The 20,556-nt window shown below is 42.4% G+C and overlaps 1 protein-coding gene across 1 annotated transcript; it reads right to left on the minus strand.

Annotated features, from left to right (window-relative positions):
• Window positions 1-1,145: 1,145 nt before the first annotated feature.
• Window positions 1,146-1,973, minus strand: LOC133917553 (uncharacterized). The gene has a single exon (XM_062361434.1). The coding sequence runs from the start codon at window positions 1,934-1,936 to the stop codon at window positions 1,613-1,615; it is 324 nt and encodes a 107-aa protein (XP_062217418.1). The 5' UTR covers window positions 1,937-1,973; the 3' UTR covers window positions 1,146-1,612.
• Window positions 1,974-20,556: the final 18,583 nt, after the last annotated feature.

Raw genomic sequence — 20,556 nt, forward strand, 5'->3', positions numbered from 1 at the left:
AAGTTGTCATGGCCATGCTACAATGATCTGATTGGATAGCTATGGGAGGTGGCTAGTCTCTCCTTGGCTGCTTTTTGCCTGTGATGGAGGATGATGAGCGCCTGGAGGCGTTAGGTTGCAATGATAACCAAACAACAGGGAGGTGAGGAGTAGAAGTAACGGCAAGAGGATAATATATCAGAGAATACGGATGATAAACTAGATTAATTTATTACTTAATTCCCTGAAGGGATGGCTGCTCCGAATATATAGAGCTAGGGTGAACCTAATCCTACTAAGACTTGAGAGTTCTAAACAGACTCGATCTCGAGTCCAATCTAATTACAACTCTTATCTCTTCTTCTAACTAAATTCAACTTGCTAAACTTTATCATTTCCAACCGAAGTAACTCTGCTATCCTAATCCAACTTACCTACAAATCCTAATCCTAAACCGACTCATTAATTTGAAACCGACTAAGCTAACTTATCTGCTAGCACCCTTTTGCTCTTCTCCTACTGTATATATTCCGTCCATAACACCCTATCTATAGGGATCAAATCCCATATTTTATATATATCTTATCTAAGATAGAATTTTTTTTTGGTGATAAATGATCGTACCGTTAACAACTAGGAAAAAAAATTGTATCTAAGAAGTTCCTGATGAGGTGCACTGGCTTCCTTGTTGTCGCAGCAACCAGTTTATCTGAAGCTCGAAACCCGTGCCGATAGCATGTTAGATGGACGCATATTTTCCAGCGCATGAATGCTGCTTAAGACAATGCAGTTTACGCGTTCTTGTCCTGACATTTGCCACTGCTCTTCGAGAAGCTGACGTTTTACAGAATTCACTGCGGCATTCCTAGCATTTTTTTTCTTTGGACGATTTGCTATCTTCTTAGCATTTTTCAATAGATCGGCGTTGCACGGAAGTAGATATAAAAGAGGCTGACATAGACGTTGCAGTACCTCAACTGTTATGCTATGCTCAAAGGACCGGTGATTAATTTTGTTTACTTTGCGTCGCCGTATTTCTTTTGACGTCACAGCATCTTTTGATTTGACGCGTGTCGATCGCTTCAGGTAAATTCGGTTTTACTGACGACAAGGCCCTCTTGTTGTCCTCTTTCTTCCTCCTCACATATATATTCGGTTAATTTTTTACCCCATACCGATGAACGCCTGAATTTGAGATCCATGGTATACGGGCACGCAATACTTGGATACAAGAAACAGAGAAGGAGCTAATCAATCCACAGATCGCCGATGGCCAGAACAGAAATTAGTTGTTCTTAACATTTTTCTTTCCTTCTAACACAAAAGGAGAGAAGCAGCCCTTTTCTTACTATATTTTCATCCCTTTTCTTTTAAAAGGAGAGAAGAAGAAGAGGATTATTTAATTAAGAACTAAGAAAGGAGTCTTGTATGCATGCAGATGATGTCGAAAAAGCCATGGCTGTCACCAGAGCTCGTTGAGTCTATTATTGACTGGTTGTTGCACCAAGGCCGCACGTCTTGATGCCTGTACAGGAGAACCCTTGTACTTTCGCTGCGGTGGGACCGAGCGACGCCGCCGCCGCCGCCGGCGCAGCCTGGAAAGCCTTCGACGACGGCGGCGTTGGCCGGGGCCTCACCAGCACGGCCTGGAGCTGGCCATGAATGGTGTGGCGAAGCACGGCTCCAAGCCGATCCACGGTGGGCACGTCGACGCCGACGCGCCGGGCGGCGCGGGCGGGCCCGCCAACGCCGCCATGTAGATCGCGGCCAGCCTGCGCACCGCGCGCCGGAGCCACCGCACCGCCAGCCACCGCCGCAGGAGCCCGCGGCCGCCCCTGCCGCCCTTGCCACCGCCGAGCCGGGCGACCGAGAGCCTCCGGCGCCGGCGCCCGAGCCCGCGCCACCGCAGGCGGACGCCGTGGCGGCCCGGGTCGACGTTGCATGGCGCGCCCCACATCCTCTACTCTCTCACGATCTCGCCCCTTGGTCCTCGTCTATCCTTTGGCTTCTGTCTTTGGCCTGTTAAACTGTGGCTTTGGAGAGTGGTGATATATGGGGGCCGGGCCATGGACATGGACACATCCAAACGCGCTTACCATGACCTTGCATGGTAAGCAGTACATGGCAAACTGCTAAATTATTTACTCTATAATCGAATTATTATGGAAACTAAAGATTAGGAAGAGCACTAATTGACGGCTTGATCCTCCCATGCTTATTTTTAGCAACTCCAATCCAAAATTGCCGGCCATACTTCAGATAGCGAGGCAATCCTGTATTTGTTTTTCTGCGACTCACCTGGCATTTTTTTTTCCCGACAAACAGAGGCTATCTGAAGCCTTGCTACATGAAGGAATAGTGCAGAGTTGCAATCTTTGATCATCAAGTGCTCGATACATGAAAGAACCCTTGCTATCCACACTGCCGAGCTACTTGCTCTCCTGGCATGTTTTTCTAGTTCACGAGCAACCATACTATGGAGTCTCTTTGCTTTCTTGATCTTTGAGTTCTCCAACGCTGGTCTTTAGCGCGTCACCCGGCATTTGGACTCCAACTGATAGAAAGGAGCCAAACAAGCTTGATGAACTGCCATCGCTTTTCGCGTCATGCAAGCAAAGCGTTTCCGTTTCCAGTGCAGCGATGACGAGAGCATCAGCAGCTGGTAGCGGTGGATGGATGCACGCAGCACGCCTCACACGAGCTCCTCCTATCTTTGACTCGCCGCTGCCCGCTTTCGTAGCAGAACTGGTGGTGGTTGCTTCACCTGCTGCTGCTGGGAGAGTCAGCTCCGTGTGTTGCGTGGTTCTTGATTTGCTTAGGAACACACGCGCGCGCGCAGACAGACACCTGAAACCAACCAACACGACGCAAAAGCAACGATGCCAATGGTCTCGATCGGTTCGTCAACGGAAACCGCTTCACTTGCCTCCCAAGTCCTCCCTGCACATCTCCGTCACTGCGGAAACCAGCACCGAAACCTGAAAAAGGTCAGGACAGGTCAGGTCAGGTCCAGGTTTCCTCCGTTCGTTCCTTCCATCCGGCCAGCAAATTTACACGCCACTTACTTTTGTTTTGCCGATTTCCACCTCTCGTGATCCATCTGCTTTTGTTTCCTGGTGTGGTGTGCCGGAGCTGTGGCGTGTCTGCATCGTAATAAGCTCTCGATGCTTTCTTCTTCTTCTCCCCTGCTTTTGGAATGGATGGACCAATGGATTGGTGCTGACTACCGCTCAGGCACTTGCCACTTATTACCAGAGAGAATCGACATCAGTCAGCTAGTCACGTACATTTCTGCAGAATTAGGTCCCTACTGAAATGGTAGAAATGTATCGAGGAAACCGGAAAGCTGCTGGGGATAGCTAGATAGCGTCTTGAAAGGAGCAGACAAGCTCTAGGGCGCCGTCACTTTCCTGGGCTACCAACTTTGCATTTCTCACAATAAATCACTGTAAAAATAATCAGAAATAACTCGGAACACCCTATCAGAAATGTACGGAACACCCTATCAGGAATACCAACTTTGCAAGGCCCATAACTCGGAACACCCTATCAGAGGTCTACAAGATTCTCTGCTGCTCATCGCGCACGGAGAGGAAATTAAGGGTATGTTTGGTTCATAGACTAAGAATATTTAAGCTTGTTAAATATTCTTTTCCGTAAATTGTCATACTTGTGGCGAAAAAATTCATCGTCGCACCTTAGATTACCTAACAAAATCTTGTCACACTATTCTGAGTCTCTAATAGGTAACGCCACAACAATCAAAAATGAATCTTGCTATAATTGTGACTGCAAACCAAATGTCTACCTAAGCTGATCAAACATATCTTATCTTAGACGTGGTAAAGTATAATAACATGTAGCTATGAACCAAACCGTCTCTAAAGAGTTCCAACCTTGTTATGCTTTTCCCATTAAAGCCTTAAGTGGATGGAGAAGAAAGGATGAGGAGAGAAATTAAGAGATATACTGTAGGATCATGTGGCCCTTTGCGTTTTGCGTCTTACGTTACGGTGACGAATACCGTAGGATCTGTACCAATTTATGGGCTTGGCCCATTTATATTTGAGAATTATTCTTAAAGGTCCACCATGTAAAAGGAAATATTGATTTTTAGTCTCACCTTGCTAATAGAGTTGAAGGGAGACCATCTTAAAAACAAGTTATGTCATCCACTCCATTAGTTATTTAACGCATTGCGTTTTAAATAAGTATCTAACACGCCGGTCAACCCAACATCATCGAATCAACTCACAACTGAAAAATTTCTATTCCTTTGCCAAAAAAAAATTAATGACTGGAAAATTCTTATTTAATTACTAGAAAAAAACCTTTCTAAAATCGGAAACTCTTATTCTTGACAGGAAAATCCCTTTTCGTTGACTAAAAAATAACCTATTCGTTGACAGGAAAATATATGTTGCGTGACCGAAAAGCAAATGTTTGCATGACCAGAAAATATATGTCGGCGTGACCGGAAAATATATGTTGTGTGACCGGAAAACATGGCTTCTTATTATTGTAAAATGTACATCTTCGGATTGGTTGTGTCTTCGTGAGTTGTTATGGAACACGTCCGTGATTTCCTCCCACGTTCTATAATTGTTGAACCACGCCCATGAATATGAAAATAAAAAACACATACAAAGAAGGAAACAAAAAATACACACTTGTTGATTCGTTTGACAGTAGCACCATATATGGAGTACATAGGAATAACAATGTCGAGGATTAATCCCTAATAATGTGTCCGAGGTATACCGATCGACAGGAACGTGATCAACGTTTTCTACGAGAGTGTGTGTGATGAACTCAAGAACACAAGGGTTATCCAGGTTCAGGTTTCCCGTGGGATAACAGCACTACGTTATGGGCATTTTCTTATGATGGGGATCAACTTGGTTACAGAAAGAATTTCATCATTTACAAGCCTGGTCCTCCCTCCTTTATATAGTAGAAGGGGAGGTGTATATACAAACAGTAAATGCCAAAACTATGGTAGTCCCATTCCTACCAAAAACCCCTATTACGAGGCCATCATTACGGAGAGTGGGCATGCTCGGTCTGCCTGGTCGTCTTGCGCATCCTGTCCCATCAGCTGCACGTCGTCACGCCCACTTGTGAGATCGTCGCCCCACCCGTAGGGTCATTTCATAACATTAGTTGCTACGGGATGGGCCACTACACCACTGCATCGGCCACAACTTCGCTCACTGAAAGGATGTGCCTAGGGAAGAAAAACACTTGAGTGAACAACATTAAATGAAATTACACTAGTTAGGTGAATACCTGCCCCACGACCAGCAAGGTTGGTCGTGGGGTTTTCTTCCGCGATCAGGGGACTGGTCGCGCAAGCTATGCCAGACATGTGTGTCAGAGTTAGCTTTTGATAATATCTATTGTCAGTGGGCCTTTGCAAGTGTGGGCCCATAGAACACGGGACCCCTATTCTTTACATCGATAGTAGCCCCCAAGTTCCCATAGGGATGCGGGAGACTGAGTGGTTTTGTCACTTGGTCGTGGTCGTAGTCTGGTCGTACCACTTGGACCCCAAGTGAACATAAGTTTTAGTCCAGGGGGTGGCCGTCGACGCCGCCCTCTCACGTGGTTGGCTCAAGAAATCGCTTTCGGAGGGGAGGTTAAATGCCCAAAGAGAGAGAGAAAGATGTAAGTGAGAGAGAATCGTGGGAGAGAGAAACATTAACTACCACCGGACCTGAGAGAATTTTGGTTCCCCATACGTGACCCTTTGAATTTTGAAACGGGTGGACTCCGCGACAATTGGGATATCGCGCCAGCTCTACAAACTAGAAAGCCAAAGGTTCCCCATGACCTTTCTCCAATCTCTCCCAACGTCCACGCCTTTGCACCCAGAGCCCCTTGTTTTCATCTTTGTTCGTGCTTCTGCTACCCCCTCCGCCGTATTCTAATGGCGCTACGCATGGGCAAAGAGCCAGACTTTTCCAAGTCCAAGTGTAACGTGACGAGGATGAAGCAGATGTGTGTCACACCCTGATTTTCAGATTTCTCAAATTTATAAAATTTTCCAATATTATATTATAGATTAAATAATTAGAAAAGGAAAAATCCTATTTTCTAAATTCAAATCCAAATTTTAATTGAGTTATAATTGTTTGCATGTATTCATGCTGGAAATATGCATATAGGGTTTTATTTTGAGTTGTTGAGTTTCTCTGAATTTTCTTGGATTTTAGTCTAGCTCATTTGGAATTCATTTGAATTCATTTGGGTTATATTTTATTTTCAAAATATAAATATGTTTTCATAAGCTCAAAATATTTTTATTTGGCTTATAATGATTTCAAAAGCTTGTCAGAATTTTCTAGGCTTATTTGGTATTTTGTTTGGGATTTATTTGCTTTCCTTCTCTTCTAGAAATTCCCAAAATAAAAGAAAAGCCTAATCTAATTCCCGGCCCAACCCTCTCTCTCCCCAACTGGTTTCCCCTCTCCGCCCGGCCCATTTCTCCTCTCTCCCTCCACTTCCCCTGCTGCTCCCTCCCTCCACTTGCTTCGGTCGCGCCGCAGCCCGCGCACGTTCGCTAGCCAGCCTAGCCGAAGGCACAGTGCCATTTTTCGCCTTCCATCATCGTCTCTAAGTTGAAGTCGAATGCGCTGCTATATCCGAGAAGGAGTTTGTTGCTGCCTTGAGACCTACCTTGCCCCGAGCCTCTTCGCCCGCCTATATATTCCCCCGTCACCCCTAGGTTTTTCCCATCGCCTCAACTCGCTTAGTCCCAAGCCAAATCACTAAAACCCCAGCGTCGTCGTCGCCATAGTTACTACCCTAGTCGATCTCGCTGCCAAGCCGCATAGCATCATTTTACCCCAACCGAGTTGCCAAATCGCTTCACTGACGCTCGCTGATCGCGCATGAGTCCTCGCCTTCGCTCCTCGGCTACTGGAGCTGCCTCTCCGACGAGCTTCTGCACATTTCCGCTGCCTCTGTTGTCGCCAACTCTCTTCCCAAGCCTCGCCGCACGTGGTAAGCCTCCAAACGAGTTCTTCGTGCTCTCCCAAAGCTGTTACGTCACTCGCCGACGCATCTCAAGGCCAGCGACGAGGTCCACACCGACCTCCATCGAGTGCGTCGATGTGTCTCGCTCGGCTCCACCGCGCTCGATTCCCTCCAGCCACCCCTTCTCCCCTGAGCCGTTAGATCCAAAACCGAAGGCATAGATTAGATCTGGAAGATTCCCCTTCGTTGGCCAATAGAGAGCTGCCACATGTCCACCTTTATCCCAGGCAACACATGTGCACTGTCAGCCGCCACATCATCATCCACATCAGCATGCTTGCTGACGTGTCAATCCATGTGTGTGCCATGTTAGCCCAGTCAGCAATGCAATCTTTTCTAGTACAAAAATAATTCCAAAAATTCCAGGAAATTAGAGAATTTTGTACTTAGGTCCCTAGAACTTCAAAACCATGTATCTTCTTTGTTTTAGCTCCGATTTGAGTGATTCTTGCGCTCAAATTTTTCTAAATTCAAGATCTATCCAACCATACTAGTTTTAGATAGAAATTATCATATCTCTATAGTAGTTTTCCCTTATTAACATCTAGATCCCTACAACACGAAGATATTATTTTGATTAGTAGATTTGTGTTGTCACATATAGGTCATGAACTACATGTCATTGTATCACAAACATAGGTTTATGATATTAAAATAATATGTTAATTTGTAGATTGCACATGTTAATGCTTCAGCCAATCTTTTCTATCATTTCATGTGAAACCTTAACCCCAGTTCCTATATCTTTATCTTTCTTCGAAATAAGTCCAATCGATTCTGTTTTCCTTATTCAGCCTAATCAAATATCCCAATCTATCATTCTATTCCTATTATTTTTGCAATTTGGAGTTTATTTGGTGTTTATTCGATGTTGCTTTTATTTGTCGATAGAATTCACGATTAGTTGATAACGCTTCGAATCTGTTCGAGGACTTCAAGATCAAGATTTTGACAACACTGAGTAGCATTGGATAAAAGGCAAGTGTACTCCTTGATCATTCTGAACCTATGTTTTTGATTTTTTTGTTTTACAAACTACATGCAGTGTCTATTAACCTGATGGGTAGTCACTTATGTTAGGGTTTACCCTAGTTTTTCCTTTACATCCCTTGAAACCTAAATGATAGTTGGTATGAGTCTTTTGGGTAGAATTGCTTAGTCATACTGTTGGAATGTTGGGAAGTGTCATTTACAGAATCAGTGGACACATGCAATAGTGATGATGAAATTGATTTAGTAACATGGAACCCTAGGACTTGGACAAAGAGATAGTTTGATAATGGTGGTTCATGTGGTGGGCTTGTGGATACGTTCCAAGCAAAGGCGTTAGGTTTTGTTGGTTATTTTCTTGTTGGGTAGTCTTTGCCCAAGTGTCATATATAAAGACCGGTTCATAGAACAACAACCCAAGAAATACCGTAGTAACCACGAGGCGTAGCATATTGATTAGACACCTGGCTCGCATACGTTGGGGTACCAGGACCTAATTGATGGACCATGTTTTGTAGTGATCTCCTGGAAGCACACCACTAGCGTGTGTTAAGTGTCTTGCAAACACGATAATATGAAAATTACGACTCATGGGGAAAGCTGGACAACCTTTACAGAGTGTAAAATCTGATATATCATCCGTGCTTGCAGTCGTGAGAGACTTGTATCCTCACATGATTAGTTGATTTGGGTTATGGTTATGGAATGATTATGGATATGGTTTTGGTTACAGTGCAGTGATGGTTATGGTTTGCAAGGTGGTTAACCTTATGTGATGTTTAGTGGTTGGATTAATTGGGTTACATTCACTTAATGATTGCTCAATGATTTTAAAGTTTAATTGTTTACTTTACTCATATTTATGCAAATAAACCCTTGTGTTAGCCTGTCATTGATATAAGACTGGATATCATTATTCTCCTGTACACTTGTTGAGCGTGTCATGTGCTCACATTTGCTATTTTTTCTATGACACACGACATGTGTGGTATTGCACATTGAGTGAAGATATTGAAGATTATCAATACGAGGTTGTGACGTTCTAGGTGCGTGTCTCCTGGTCGGTTGCCTGCGGTGTTGTTGAGCACCAGTGCTTCTGTTCCACTGCAGATATCTTTTTAGAAGACTATATATGTCAATTGCTATAAGAGTTAATGTTTAATCTATAAAGTATTGCTTTTGTTACTTCATCTGTGACATCCTTATGTGTGTTGAACATCCTAGACACACATAAAACACATATGGTTTTGTTCGTTAAAATCGGGTGTGACAATGCGTGACAACCATCAGATCTCTCATCACCTGTCTTTGAGGTATCGTCCTGGGGCGGACGTCCCTGCTGCCCGCAAGGGGGAAATCGTGATGTTTGTCTCCTTCTTCTTGGCCGGGGCCTCATTCCTTCCTTCTCCGAGTTCTTCACCACCATCATTTCCTTCTACGATATCTGTCACCTCCATCTCAACCCTAATTCCATCATCATGTTGAGCGTCTTTGCTGCGAGAATTTCATTGGGGTCAAGCAATGCCTTGACCTTTTCAGGTTCTTCTACATGGTCAAGTTACAGACTGGGTCGACCACCGGGAGCTGCAAATTTTGCCTCAATGATGGCGTCGCAGTCTCCTACCTCGAGATGGGCCTTAAGTCATCATGGTCGGGCTGGAGAGAGGGATGGTTCTATTGCCACAGAAGATTCTTTGGACAACATTCGCATTTTGAGCTGACCGATGCAGACCACCGAGCACTGGGGGAGTGCTCCCGTGACAACTTCAAAGTTGTTGGTTCTCACAACACAGGTTAAGCGGCTTCCAGATGCCAGGCTGTTAGGGTCGGATGTTGTCCACGACTACATAAAGCGCTAGTTGTGCCCTTTGCGGAGGAGAGCACATCCGGCATACAAGTACACCGGGAGCGATGACATCACCCGAGAGAGCTCCAGATGTAATACCGCAGCTGCATCCTGAGCGCTTTTGTTTTAGCCATGTGGCATCTTAAGTATCCCCCTCTTACCCAAATCTCTTTGATGAGGCCATCAATTCACTGGTTGAATTCCTAATGGCGGCTGCCCCGAGTGATGAGGACATGGCTCCTTCAGATAAAAGCAACACTAATAATAATCCTCAAATCATACAAGGTCCAATTACAAGAGCCCATGCGTGACAATTAAACCATCAAGTGAACTCGTTCCTCATTGTTCATGTTATCTTGGATGGATTACTACTAAATTCTTGTGATGTTTTAATGCTTAGGAATATGGGAGAAGTATCACAAGCTTTCCTGCTACTGGCCAAGGATCTGTGTCAGCGGGGAAGAGACTAGTGGAGGGCTCTGCTTTCATGGAAGCATCCAAATGCGCTCGTGGGACACCGGTCATAGAGGGTTTCACATGACATGGCTCGTGCTCACCCCTTTGCCCACGCGTTAAGCTTCTTGGTTAGGCTTAGGTGCTCTAATTTATATTTTCTCTCTTGATTCCATAATCTATTATCGTTGTAGGTCCTCAAATCCCCCATAGACCCCAGTCGCAACTCCTCTGGCGCCTCAGCAAGGTGCTCCAACCCCCTAGCCTCTAGTAACTTTGACACCGGGAGCACTGGTTGTGACTTCCGTGCCTGCGAAGCTAATCGTGGAGCCCACTCCGACCTCTGATCTTCTTTCCTTGGTCATCAGCCTTCCCGCCTCCATCTGAAGACTGGAAGGAGGCGGGGACAGCAGGTGCGCCGAGTTAGAGAGGCTGGTAGCCAAAAAGAAGGAGGTGAGGTGCTTACTTCGGCAGGAAAATACCGCGCTCATTGTTGAACGTTCTCAACTCAAGGAGGGTGAGCGAAAGACCTATGGTATTCTTGAGGAAGCCTTTAAGGCGATTCGGCATCACTTGAGGAGCATCAGACTGGACGCCCCCAACCCAAAGGACAATAGGGCTGCTCAGGGCTAGGCCTGTGCCATCCATGTCATGTCGGAGAGGTTTGCCCAGCTCACGGACATCCTAGTGGCGAGGACCTCGAAGGACATGATGACGGCGATAAAAGCCATGGTGGCGTACATTCTCATGTTCTACCGCTATCGTAACCCCAACTTCAACCTCGAGACCGTCCAGGAAGGGGTCGTGACCACCAGTCCCATAGCCATGGAGAGGCTAGAGACGGTGTGCCAAGGGTCGGCGGATTTGTAGGGTCTATCTTTCAGGTGGAGACTGTTGAGGAGGCCCTCGAAGAAGAGTAATCCTTGAACTATAATTTAGGCTTGCATTATGTATGAATGAAGTTTTTGATTTCTCTAATGAGCTTGTGTCACTACGATGGTCGTAGAGCCTAAGAATTGATCACTCCTCCTGCTTGCTCGGATCCCCCGGCAATGCTTGTTGATAGCGCCGACGACCAACGTAGTTTGGAAGTGGTGGCCAAGTGTGAGCTTAGGTTTGCGATCGAGCGAGAGGTCCAGCAAAGCGATCTTCGAGGTGCATCGGCCCTACCCATATTAAGCCACGTGTAGTCCAAGGCTAGCCAAGTGAGACTCGACCAGCTAACTCCTGCATGGTTTGTGACCTGATTCTGTGACTAGCTTGTCGGGAGGAGCTGTTGGTGGCGAAGAGAGACTTGGAGCGAGTGATGAGGGAGGACGACTAGTGGTGGGCGCATTTTTACAATTGTCTCAGTCAGGCATTCACCCCCTTCGACTCATTGCTCCAAGCCACCAACATTCAGATCCGCCCAACTCCTGGAGACACTGTAACTGGTTATGTCGACTGGTTCTTGGCAGCCTCCGCAGAGGCAGGTGCGCTCGAGCAGAGACTGCGCGAGAACATCAACAACCACTTGTTTGCAACCACACTCCATGACGCCTGCCTTGCCTTTGCTTGTGTCAGCGAGCACTTCCCCAACCTAGACCTTGATCAGGCGATCCCCGAAGGCTTCGTCGGCGTCCGAAAGACCACGTATGAGCTTCATGACCTTACAAGGTTATTTTATTTTGCAGTTTAGTCTTTGCTTTGGTCCGTCTAGTTTGACCAGGAGAAGGGCACACTGCTGCAAGATGCGGCTTTTGTAACATATTCTTGTAGCACATTAAACAATGTGTTACTGCAAAATACTATTGTAACACGCCATGTGTGTTACAAAGTTTGTCAGTAACACATATTCCATCAGGTACTAACGTGTTACACAAAGATGTACTATAGGAACACATAACATATTCTTGTAGCACATTAAAAAACGTGTTACTGTAAAATACTATAGTAACACGTTATGTGTGTTACAAAGTTTGCCAGTAACGCATATTCCATCAGGTGCTAAAGTGTTACATAAAGACATACTATAGGAACACAAATACATGCAGTAATACATACTCTATTAGGTGTGAAAGTGTTACACATAGACGTACTGTAGGAACACATAATATATGTTGTTGCAAAAATATTAAAAGTTATTGTTTAAACTATAGTATTGTTTTAAAACATGTAGAAATATTTTTTTTTAACCTAAGACGCTTCACACTAATTAATTATTTCGGTAGCCTAAAGGCAGCACTTGAACTCAAGACTTGTGTATGTAGCTGATATAGAGAGGAGCCACCAGCAATGGAACTATTGCATTTTGGTGATTATTTGAGTAATTTAAAATATATATATCAAACGGTCTACAGGTCAATAATGCAAGTCTACAAGGTAACCGGTGAAATTACAGGTCTCTATGTATCGAATTTATCATAGTGGGGAGCCGACGCAAATTGAGCATAGGTACATAAATCATTGTGCATGCATGCATTGGCACAAAGGATAGTAGATAATCTCTGAAACGTGCTAAGGATGCTAGAACTACAATCCCATGACAAAAAGTACCATATCAAGAAAGGCATTTGATCTTGCACATCAGTTCATATAAACATAGGTTTGTTTTGATTGATCAAACGATGGAGCGAACCCTGCTTCTTGGTAGGCACTAGCAAGAGAACAGGTCAGCTACTACAAGATTGGTTGACCATTTCCTTTCACTGCAATATTCGACATTACTACCGTAGACAAGGACCCAAGTACTACACTCAGACTTTGTCGATGACACAGCTCAAGAGGACCTCCGTTTGAGCTTAGGCGACTTATGGAGTAACAGTGATGAGCCTTCGATACCCGAGGGAGAAGGTTTGCCTCCTGGACTGTGCGAGTCAATCGAGCTGACGGAGAGCTGGTTGAAGACGGAGGAGCTCAACGTGTCTGTGGGGCCACACATGACACCACCAGGGGATAGCTCCGGGAGATCAGGGTCAGAGATTCTGAAGCCAGTTGAGGTGAACTGCTCAGAGACCAACTTGCATACGTTCTATAGAATAGTGTCAATGTACTTCTAAAGCGCTTCCATTCTGATCTGCACACGCTTCTGAACCTGACCGTGGGACAAATCAGTCAAGTATTGTATATTGCAATGCATTCGCATATTAATGAGAAACCGTAAATGAGCAGGTCTTGTATGGAGCTGTTCAAGTTGACACTGGAAATGTTTTTGGAAGTTCCACAAGCACAGTTGATGCAACTTTTACAGACAGATGCATCCCACATATGGTTAAGAGAAGCTTCAAAGACAGATATATCCCAAAGTTACTGTTGTTCACAATGTTTCGCTAAAGATCAGCCCCTAAACTCATCATTTGTTTTTTGAGCTTGCAATTTTAATTTTAGTAAGCAACTATTACGTCAACCATTTCAATGGTGAATGATACTTCTACTAGAAGAGTTGATTATCATTCTATTAGGGAGATGGTCTTCTCAACTAAAACCCAAATGCAGCTCACTTGTTTTTACAGTGAATGAACCGATAAGTAGAAAGCAGTGCTCAGGATTCCACATCATTGACATAAAGCATATATCAGTAACTTCCAGTCCAAACTTCATGTCTTAAATCAATGACTCTGTCAAAAGCAAAACTATTGCAGAAAATACTAAAGGTGGCACTTTCTTGCCTTACACCATTCAGGAAGCTAAACTCAAGAGCATAATAGAACAAGCAGTCGGAGTTACCTCCACTTGTTCATGCAATCTCCGTTGCACTTCCATCTGTGCCCTCAGTGCTTCTTTGAGTTCTTGACTTCTGCAGCAGTAGTTGTGAAAGTTAACTCTATTTCAAATAGCACGGCCAAAGAAATATTATAAAAGGTATTCGTAGTCTGGCAAAACAAAATAAAAAACTAATATGCTGGACAAGGAGTAGCTGATGAAGCGTACTCTTTCATATCCTGGGCTGGAACTCTAGGGGACACACTCATTCCACTTTGGGCATTTAGAACATAGGATGCTGCAATTTTGCCACAGGTAAGCCTAAAACAGAGTTCAAAAGTTAGTACGAGAACCAATGGAACTCTTTCCAGTCTTACTTTTCGACTTAGGAACACAAATAGCTACACCAGAACATATGGTAAGCAGTTACTGGTGATTGACAGTGGAAAATCATATAGTATGACATTAATTAGTATAGAAATCATAACTGTAGGGGAAATGTGCAGGTCGAGAAATGACACCAAAAAAACACTATGTTTGCAATGGGAATACACATCTGTTGAGTAATAATGTAAACAAACACCATATGTATTACAGCCAACCGAGAACAATATGTTTTTAAGTTTCCGTTTTCACTCTTTCATCGCATGTATGCGGATGCAATTGAAACCCACCATGAACATAAACATGATCATACATGTATGTACTGTGGTGATTATATCAGACGCATAACTGAAGACTGAATTTATACAAAAGATAGCAAGTGCAGTTCTGTTTTTTCCCTCTCTGGTCAAGGCCTTGGTCCAATTAGAAGAGATGTGCCCACATGGCAGATCTTGATACATTTAAATGCATAATAGTAAGATCCAAAACTTTCTGCTATAATCTCTGATCATATTTATTTTCTAGTTCATGTGAAACTTGCGAGAAAATGTTAACCCAATGACTGTAAAATACTCCTTCCCATACAGATTCATTTTCACTCCCCAATCCCCATAATTCCCAAACTGCAGCGATTTCAGCAGTAGCACTTTGCCCCTGACAGCCCCATCATAGCCCCATTACTAGTCAAATTCCAACATGTTTGGTCCCTGCAGAAGAGAGAACTCTGAACCCTCCTGTAATCTTCCTCATTGGACTCACCCTGTAGCCCCCCCCCCCCCCCAGGCTGTTGTCTCAGAATAGATATCCATTGTAAGCAGCAAAAAGTTTTAAATATTCCATTACTAAGTTATCATAGGTTCCCATCTCCAGATCCCAGAACTTCTAGAAAACCCCAACAATTTAAAAAGTTGCCACCAAGTGATTACTTGACACATGCACCCTACAATCTATCTGGATCAAACTGATAAATGATGGACCAACTATATAATAAATAAAGTACATCCAAAATCTGAAACAGCCGAGTGAAGTAGAAAGTAGAAACCACATGAGCCGACCATACACAAAATATACAAAATAGAAATTTACATGAACATTCTGTCAAATGCCAAAGCATAGAGAAATCGCAAATTCTGGAAATAACATAAATCACACTGTCTAAGTTCAGAAGAGTTTCAGCATATTAAGATGCAATGATGCATTATATCATACTTACCAAGTCAAATAGGATTGTAGATGTTTTTTAAGACTTGACAAACTTGAACACACCATAGATCCAGATTATACATATCCGAACCTAACAACATGAACTAATATCAAATAAACATTGCATGGGACCAGTCGAGTTTATCTTCATGGCGTCAGCAGGAGACAACCGTCATTTGGTTCATAGAATTGATCCAGCACCTGGAAGCTTGGCATAAGGATATATATATATGATACAAGAACATGCAAGGAAGGTGATTAAATTCAAAATGTGTGTTCCTCAAAGTTACTAAATAAGTCAAGAAAATATCATCCTGCACTATGCCTTATTGTTCAAAGAATTATTATTAGCATCAGCTATTGTTCCCTCAACGTCTATTCTAACCCAATGTCGACCATTGTTTGCATTTTTGAACATCTCCCCGAGGTGTGAAACATGGAACAACTCAGTTTCTATCTCCTCAGCCCACTCCTCGTTGCATGTATCATATATATCTCTAGGTTTCATCTTCATTACCACAGATCAACCCGGATTTGTTGCGTCTTCCACATAAAACACTTGATCAGCCTTGTATGCTCAATCTTTTCTCCTTTGTGTATCAGATGTGAGAAGTTGACAGGTGTATGGCCATACTTGTCCTTTTTAATTCCTTTTCCAGAAATAACATCAACCCATTCACATTTAAACAACACCACTAAAAAATTACCAGAGTAGTTCAGGTCAATAATATCTATCACTCTCCCATAGTAAGTCACATCACCTAAAATTGGATTTGCATCACCTGATGTAGCATAACTTGATGTTTTTTCAGTTAGCACTACCCCACTATTTTGTGTCACTCTATCCAAGCATTTAGGCCTAAACCGGAAGCCACGAGAGTTGAAAGCACGATATCTTTTTGCTGCTTCAACAGGACCACGAGCAAGCCATCTAATACCTTCTTTAATACTGTCGATGCCATTTTTCCTCTCTAAACTTATTATCTGTATATTTAGGAGTAATTAAGCAGATGACTTGTGTGGTACATGTAAAATATGTGAAATATGGGACTTACATCAGCTCTGAACCATTCATGGAACTTCTCGCTTTGCATGCACTCAATAATCTTTGGGTTGATACAGCGTCGACAGTGCTTACTAGTGATCTCATCAGCATGAGCTCTGCAAAGTACTTTACAATTAGTTGTTTTGTTAAGAAAAGGATCACTGATATTGTTTATAAGCTTGAGATATTACCGAAGGTATGCATTGACATCTGAACAATTGAACAGCACATATATATGTGCTTGTACTTTAGCCAAACCCCTTATAACATAACTACTAGGCTTTCCAAGTGGTTTTCCAACAAGAGGAAAGAGAGCTGGTCCTTGTTCAACATCAGAATGCCCAACCAACTTGATATCTTCATTCCTTGAAGGCCAGTTATGCTTGGTCTCAAAACCTTCAATATATCTTGAACAAAATATCATGCACTCGTTTGCCAAATATGCTTCAGCGATAGATCCCTCTGGATGATCTTTCTTACGCACATATGACTTCAGTACACAGAGGTATCTGCATAAACAAGAAATAAAACAAAAGAAATTGTTAAATAGCTTGTACTGCAAATGCATTGAAAATGCAAGCCTGTATTTGTAAGAGAACCATACCTTTCCACAAAGTACATCGAACGATAACATACTGGACCGCAAATTTTTGCCTCTGTTGCTAAATGAATAACCAAATGCACCATAATAGTAAAAAATCTAGGTGGGGATATCATCTCCATTCGACATAATGTCATTCTAATTCACTCCTCTAACTTATTAAGGTCATCCCTGTAGAGGATTTTTGCACCGTGTTCTCTAAAATATCCGCAGAGATCAAACAAGACAGATGTAACGTTATCTAGAAGTAAACCTCGCAAAGCAACAGGTAGAAGTTGTTGGATTAGAATACGGCACTCATGACTTTTAAGACCTGATATTTTCCCTTAGGCAATGTTTACACATCTTGAGATGTTTCCTGAATAGCCATCTGGAACTTTTATATCATGAAGGACTTTACAAAATTGTGGCTTCTATTTTTTAGACATGGTATAAGCAGCGGGAGGCAAGTAATACTTATCATTAGCTCTTTTTTGTGGATGCAGCTCTGATCTAATGTTCATTTCTTGTAGGTCTAGCCGTGCTTGTAGATTGTCCTTTGACTTGCCATCCAATCCTAGTAGTGTCCCATATATATTCTCACATACATTGTTCTCAATATGCATAAAATCAATATTATGACGGAGTAAATTGAAGTCCTAGTAAGGCAAAGAAAATAGGCCACTGGCACACTTCCAAGTTTTTGACTTTTCAAACTTATCAATTACCTTTATCTTTTGTAGAATTGAAGTTTGAGAATAAGCAATAGACTCTATTCTATATTCCTCACAACCATCGAAAGAATTACCATCATACCGAAACTCATGATCTTAAGGTAGAAATCGATGATGTCCCATGAAACAATATTTGCGCCCATGTTTAGAACATGTTTCTTCACGACATGGGAAACAAGCAAACTCACCATTAAAGCTAAATTCAGCAAAGATCCCAAGCCCAGGGTAGGCACTCATAGTAGACAATGCAATAGCACGAAGTTGAAACATCTCATCTCGTGATGCATCATATGCAGGTGTTCCAACCTCAAATAACTCTATTAGTTCCACATAAACAGGCTCCATAAATACATGGAACTGCTTTCCAGGGCAAGATGGGCCATGAATAATTAGACTAAGCATAAGTGAAGAAGCTTTCATGCATAACCAAAGAGGAAGGTTGTAGGGTACTAAGACGACAAGCCAACAATTGTAAGTGGAACTCATCATCCCAAACGGATTGAACCCATCACTAACAATTCCAAATCTAATGTTTTGAGGATCTGATGCAAATTTTGGATACCTAGAATCAATGTTCTTCCAAACCTCTGAGTCAGCTAGATGACGCAATGCCCCATCCTTTGTACACTCTTCATCATGCCATCTTGTTATTGTAGTTGTTTCTTTGTTCATAAACAACATCTGAAGCCTTGGTTTAATTGGAAAGTACGGAAACACCTTACATGGGGTTGCCTTCTTTCTTTCCTTCTTAGTTAGAGTTGTTTTATCCAGGATTCTTTTTCCACCTTGAAGTTCCACATTTGGAACAGACATCGTCACTTTTCTTGTCTTTCAGATAAAGATGGCAATTGTTTGGACAAACATGAATTCTCTCATAGGTAAGCCCAAGCTTTGCAATTATCTTCCTAGCCTCAACAAATGTTCTAGGTATATTCTTACCATTTGGAATTGCTTGTTGTAGAAGATAAAGCATATCATTTGAAGATTTATTGCTCCACTTGTTAATGGATTTTATGTGAAACAAAAGTACAAGAAATGAGAGTCTCGATAGTTCACACCCTGCCCATAAAGATTCATCTACTTTTCTCACCAAGTCATAGAAATCTTGGGTTTCAGAATCTGGTTCAGGTTTAGAAGAATTTGGGTTGTCGAGTTCGTTTAGTGGAGATTCATTGCCTATGTTTTCGTAAACATCGTGTACTAGCTGACGCATATTAGAGTTTATTCTTGGTATTGCGATTGTGACTCTTTGCTAGCAGAGATGTATGCTGTAGTTTCACCATGACAACCCCAAATAGTATACCCAAGTAACATTCCATCACATATCAAATGATTGTACACATCATTCCGCTTCAGTAACCACCTATTAACACATTTGACACATGGGCAACGGATCTTGGCATTTGAACTTTTTCCTCTATATGCAAAATCAAGAAAACCATCTACCCCAGCCAGGTAGTCTTCGCTTGGTCTAGGGGAAAGCAACAACTTCTTAATAGCTTTTAAATGCATTGATTAACTGTGTTAAAATAGTATATGTTGTTAATGAAATTTTTTTGATATAGTACAAACAGATATTCTAAATGTGTTGTCTAAATATATTAGATTCTTCAATTTACACCTAAACACAAACAGAGATTGGATGGAGGCAACAACACCTGGAAGCTTGGCATAGGGACGTCAAGATTGTGTGCATGCCACATCATGAATAATCATTTAAATCTGCATCAAGTATATTTAGGGTATGTAAATATGCATCAAATATTGTCTTGATAATACCAAATTAACAATTGACCTTACATTTAGTTTAAATGACTGCAGCAAAAACGTGAAAGCCATTTACAGCATATTAAAACCTCATAGTTTAAAACAAGGTTACCTTTATCCAATTGAAATCCAGGTAACCGAAGTCATATATCGTGCCACAACCCTGGAAAGGGAAATTGAAATTAACTTATCTGAATGGATAGTTCCCGATTATATGAACTACTATGTAGAACCAGGTTCTAGCCTAACATCATTACTATAACTGGGTAAAGGATATTCTCCATTCAAAACTCAGCCAATGAAGTTAATAACTGAATCACATAGAGCTATAATGCATAGACATACATAATATCTTTATCGTAAAATAATCTCAATTGTGCAGATTTCAGTGATAAAGACAAAAAGTCAGAAGTGTTGTCATTGTAAGTGTGAGAATTCAGAGCTTAAATTTAGCAGCAACGATCACAAAAGCTGAGTAGATTAAACCAGTAGAAATTCTTTAATTGGTACAGCCTCCATTGACATCTTACAATAATGATAAGAATCTCACGAGTCACATGTTAAACTATGTGAAGAATTTCTACTCCGATCCCATGCATCTCTCATGACATTTCAGCAGGTAACTAAAACATTAAAACATGAGAGTGAGTCCAAGGCTCAGCAAATTACAAATATAGAACATAAGAGGTATTAATCATGAGTAACGATAGGCTTTTCATTACAGTTCTTCCATGATATGCAACTTTAACTGTTTGAAGCTAGTACCGATACAGCAAGGTGTGCACGCGTCGGTGCCACCCAAAGCTCGTCCTTTTTTCATACAGGGACCTCAAACCTTCAATCCCATAGAGTGCCT

The sequence above is a fragment of the Phragmites australis genome, chromosome 5 (genome assembly GCF_958298935.1).
Source record: "Phragmites australis chromosome 5, lpPhrAust1.1, whole genome shotgun sequence".
In the NCBI taxonomy this organism is placed as follows: Eukaryota; Viridiplantae; Streptophyta; class Magnoliopsida; order Poales; family Poaceae; genus Phragmites; species Phragmites australis.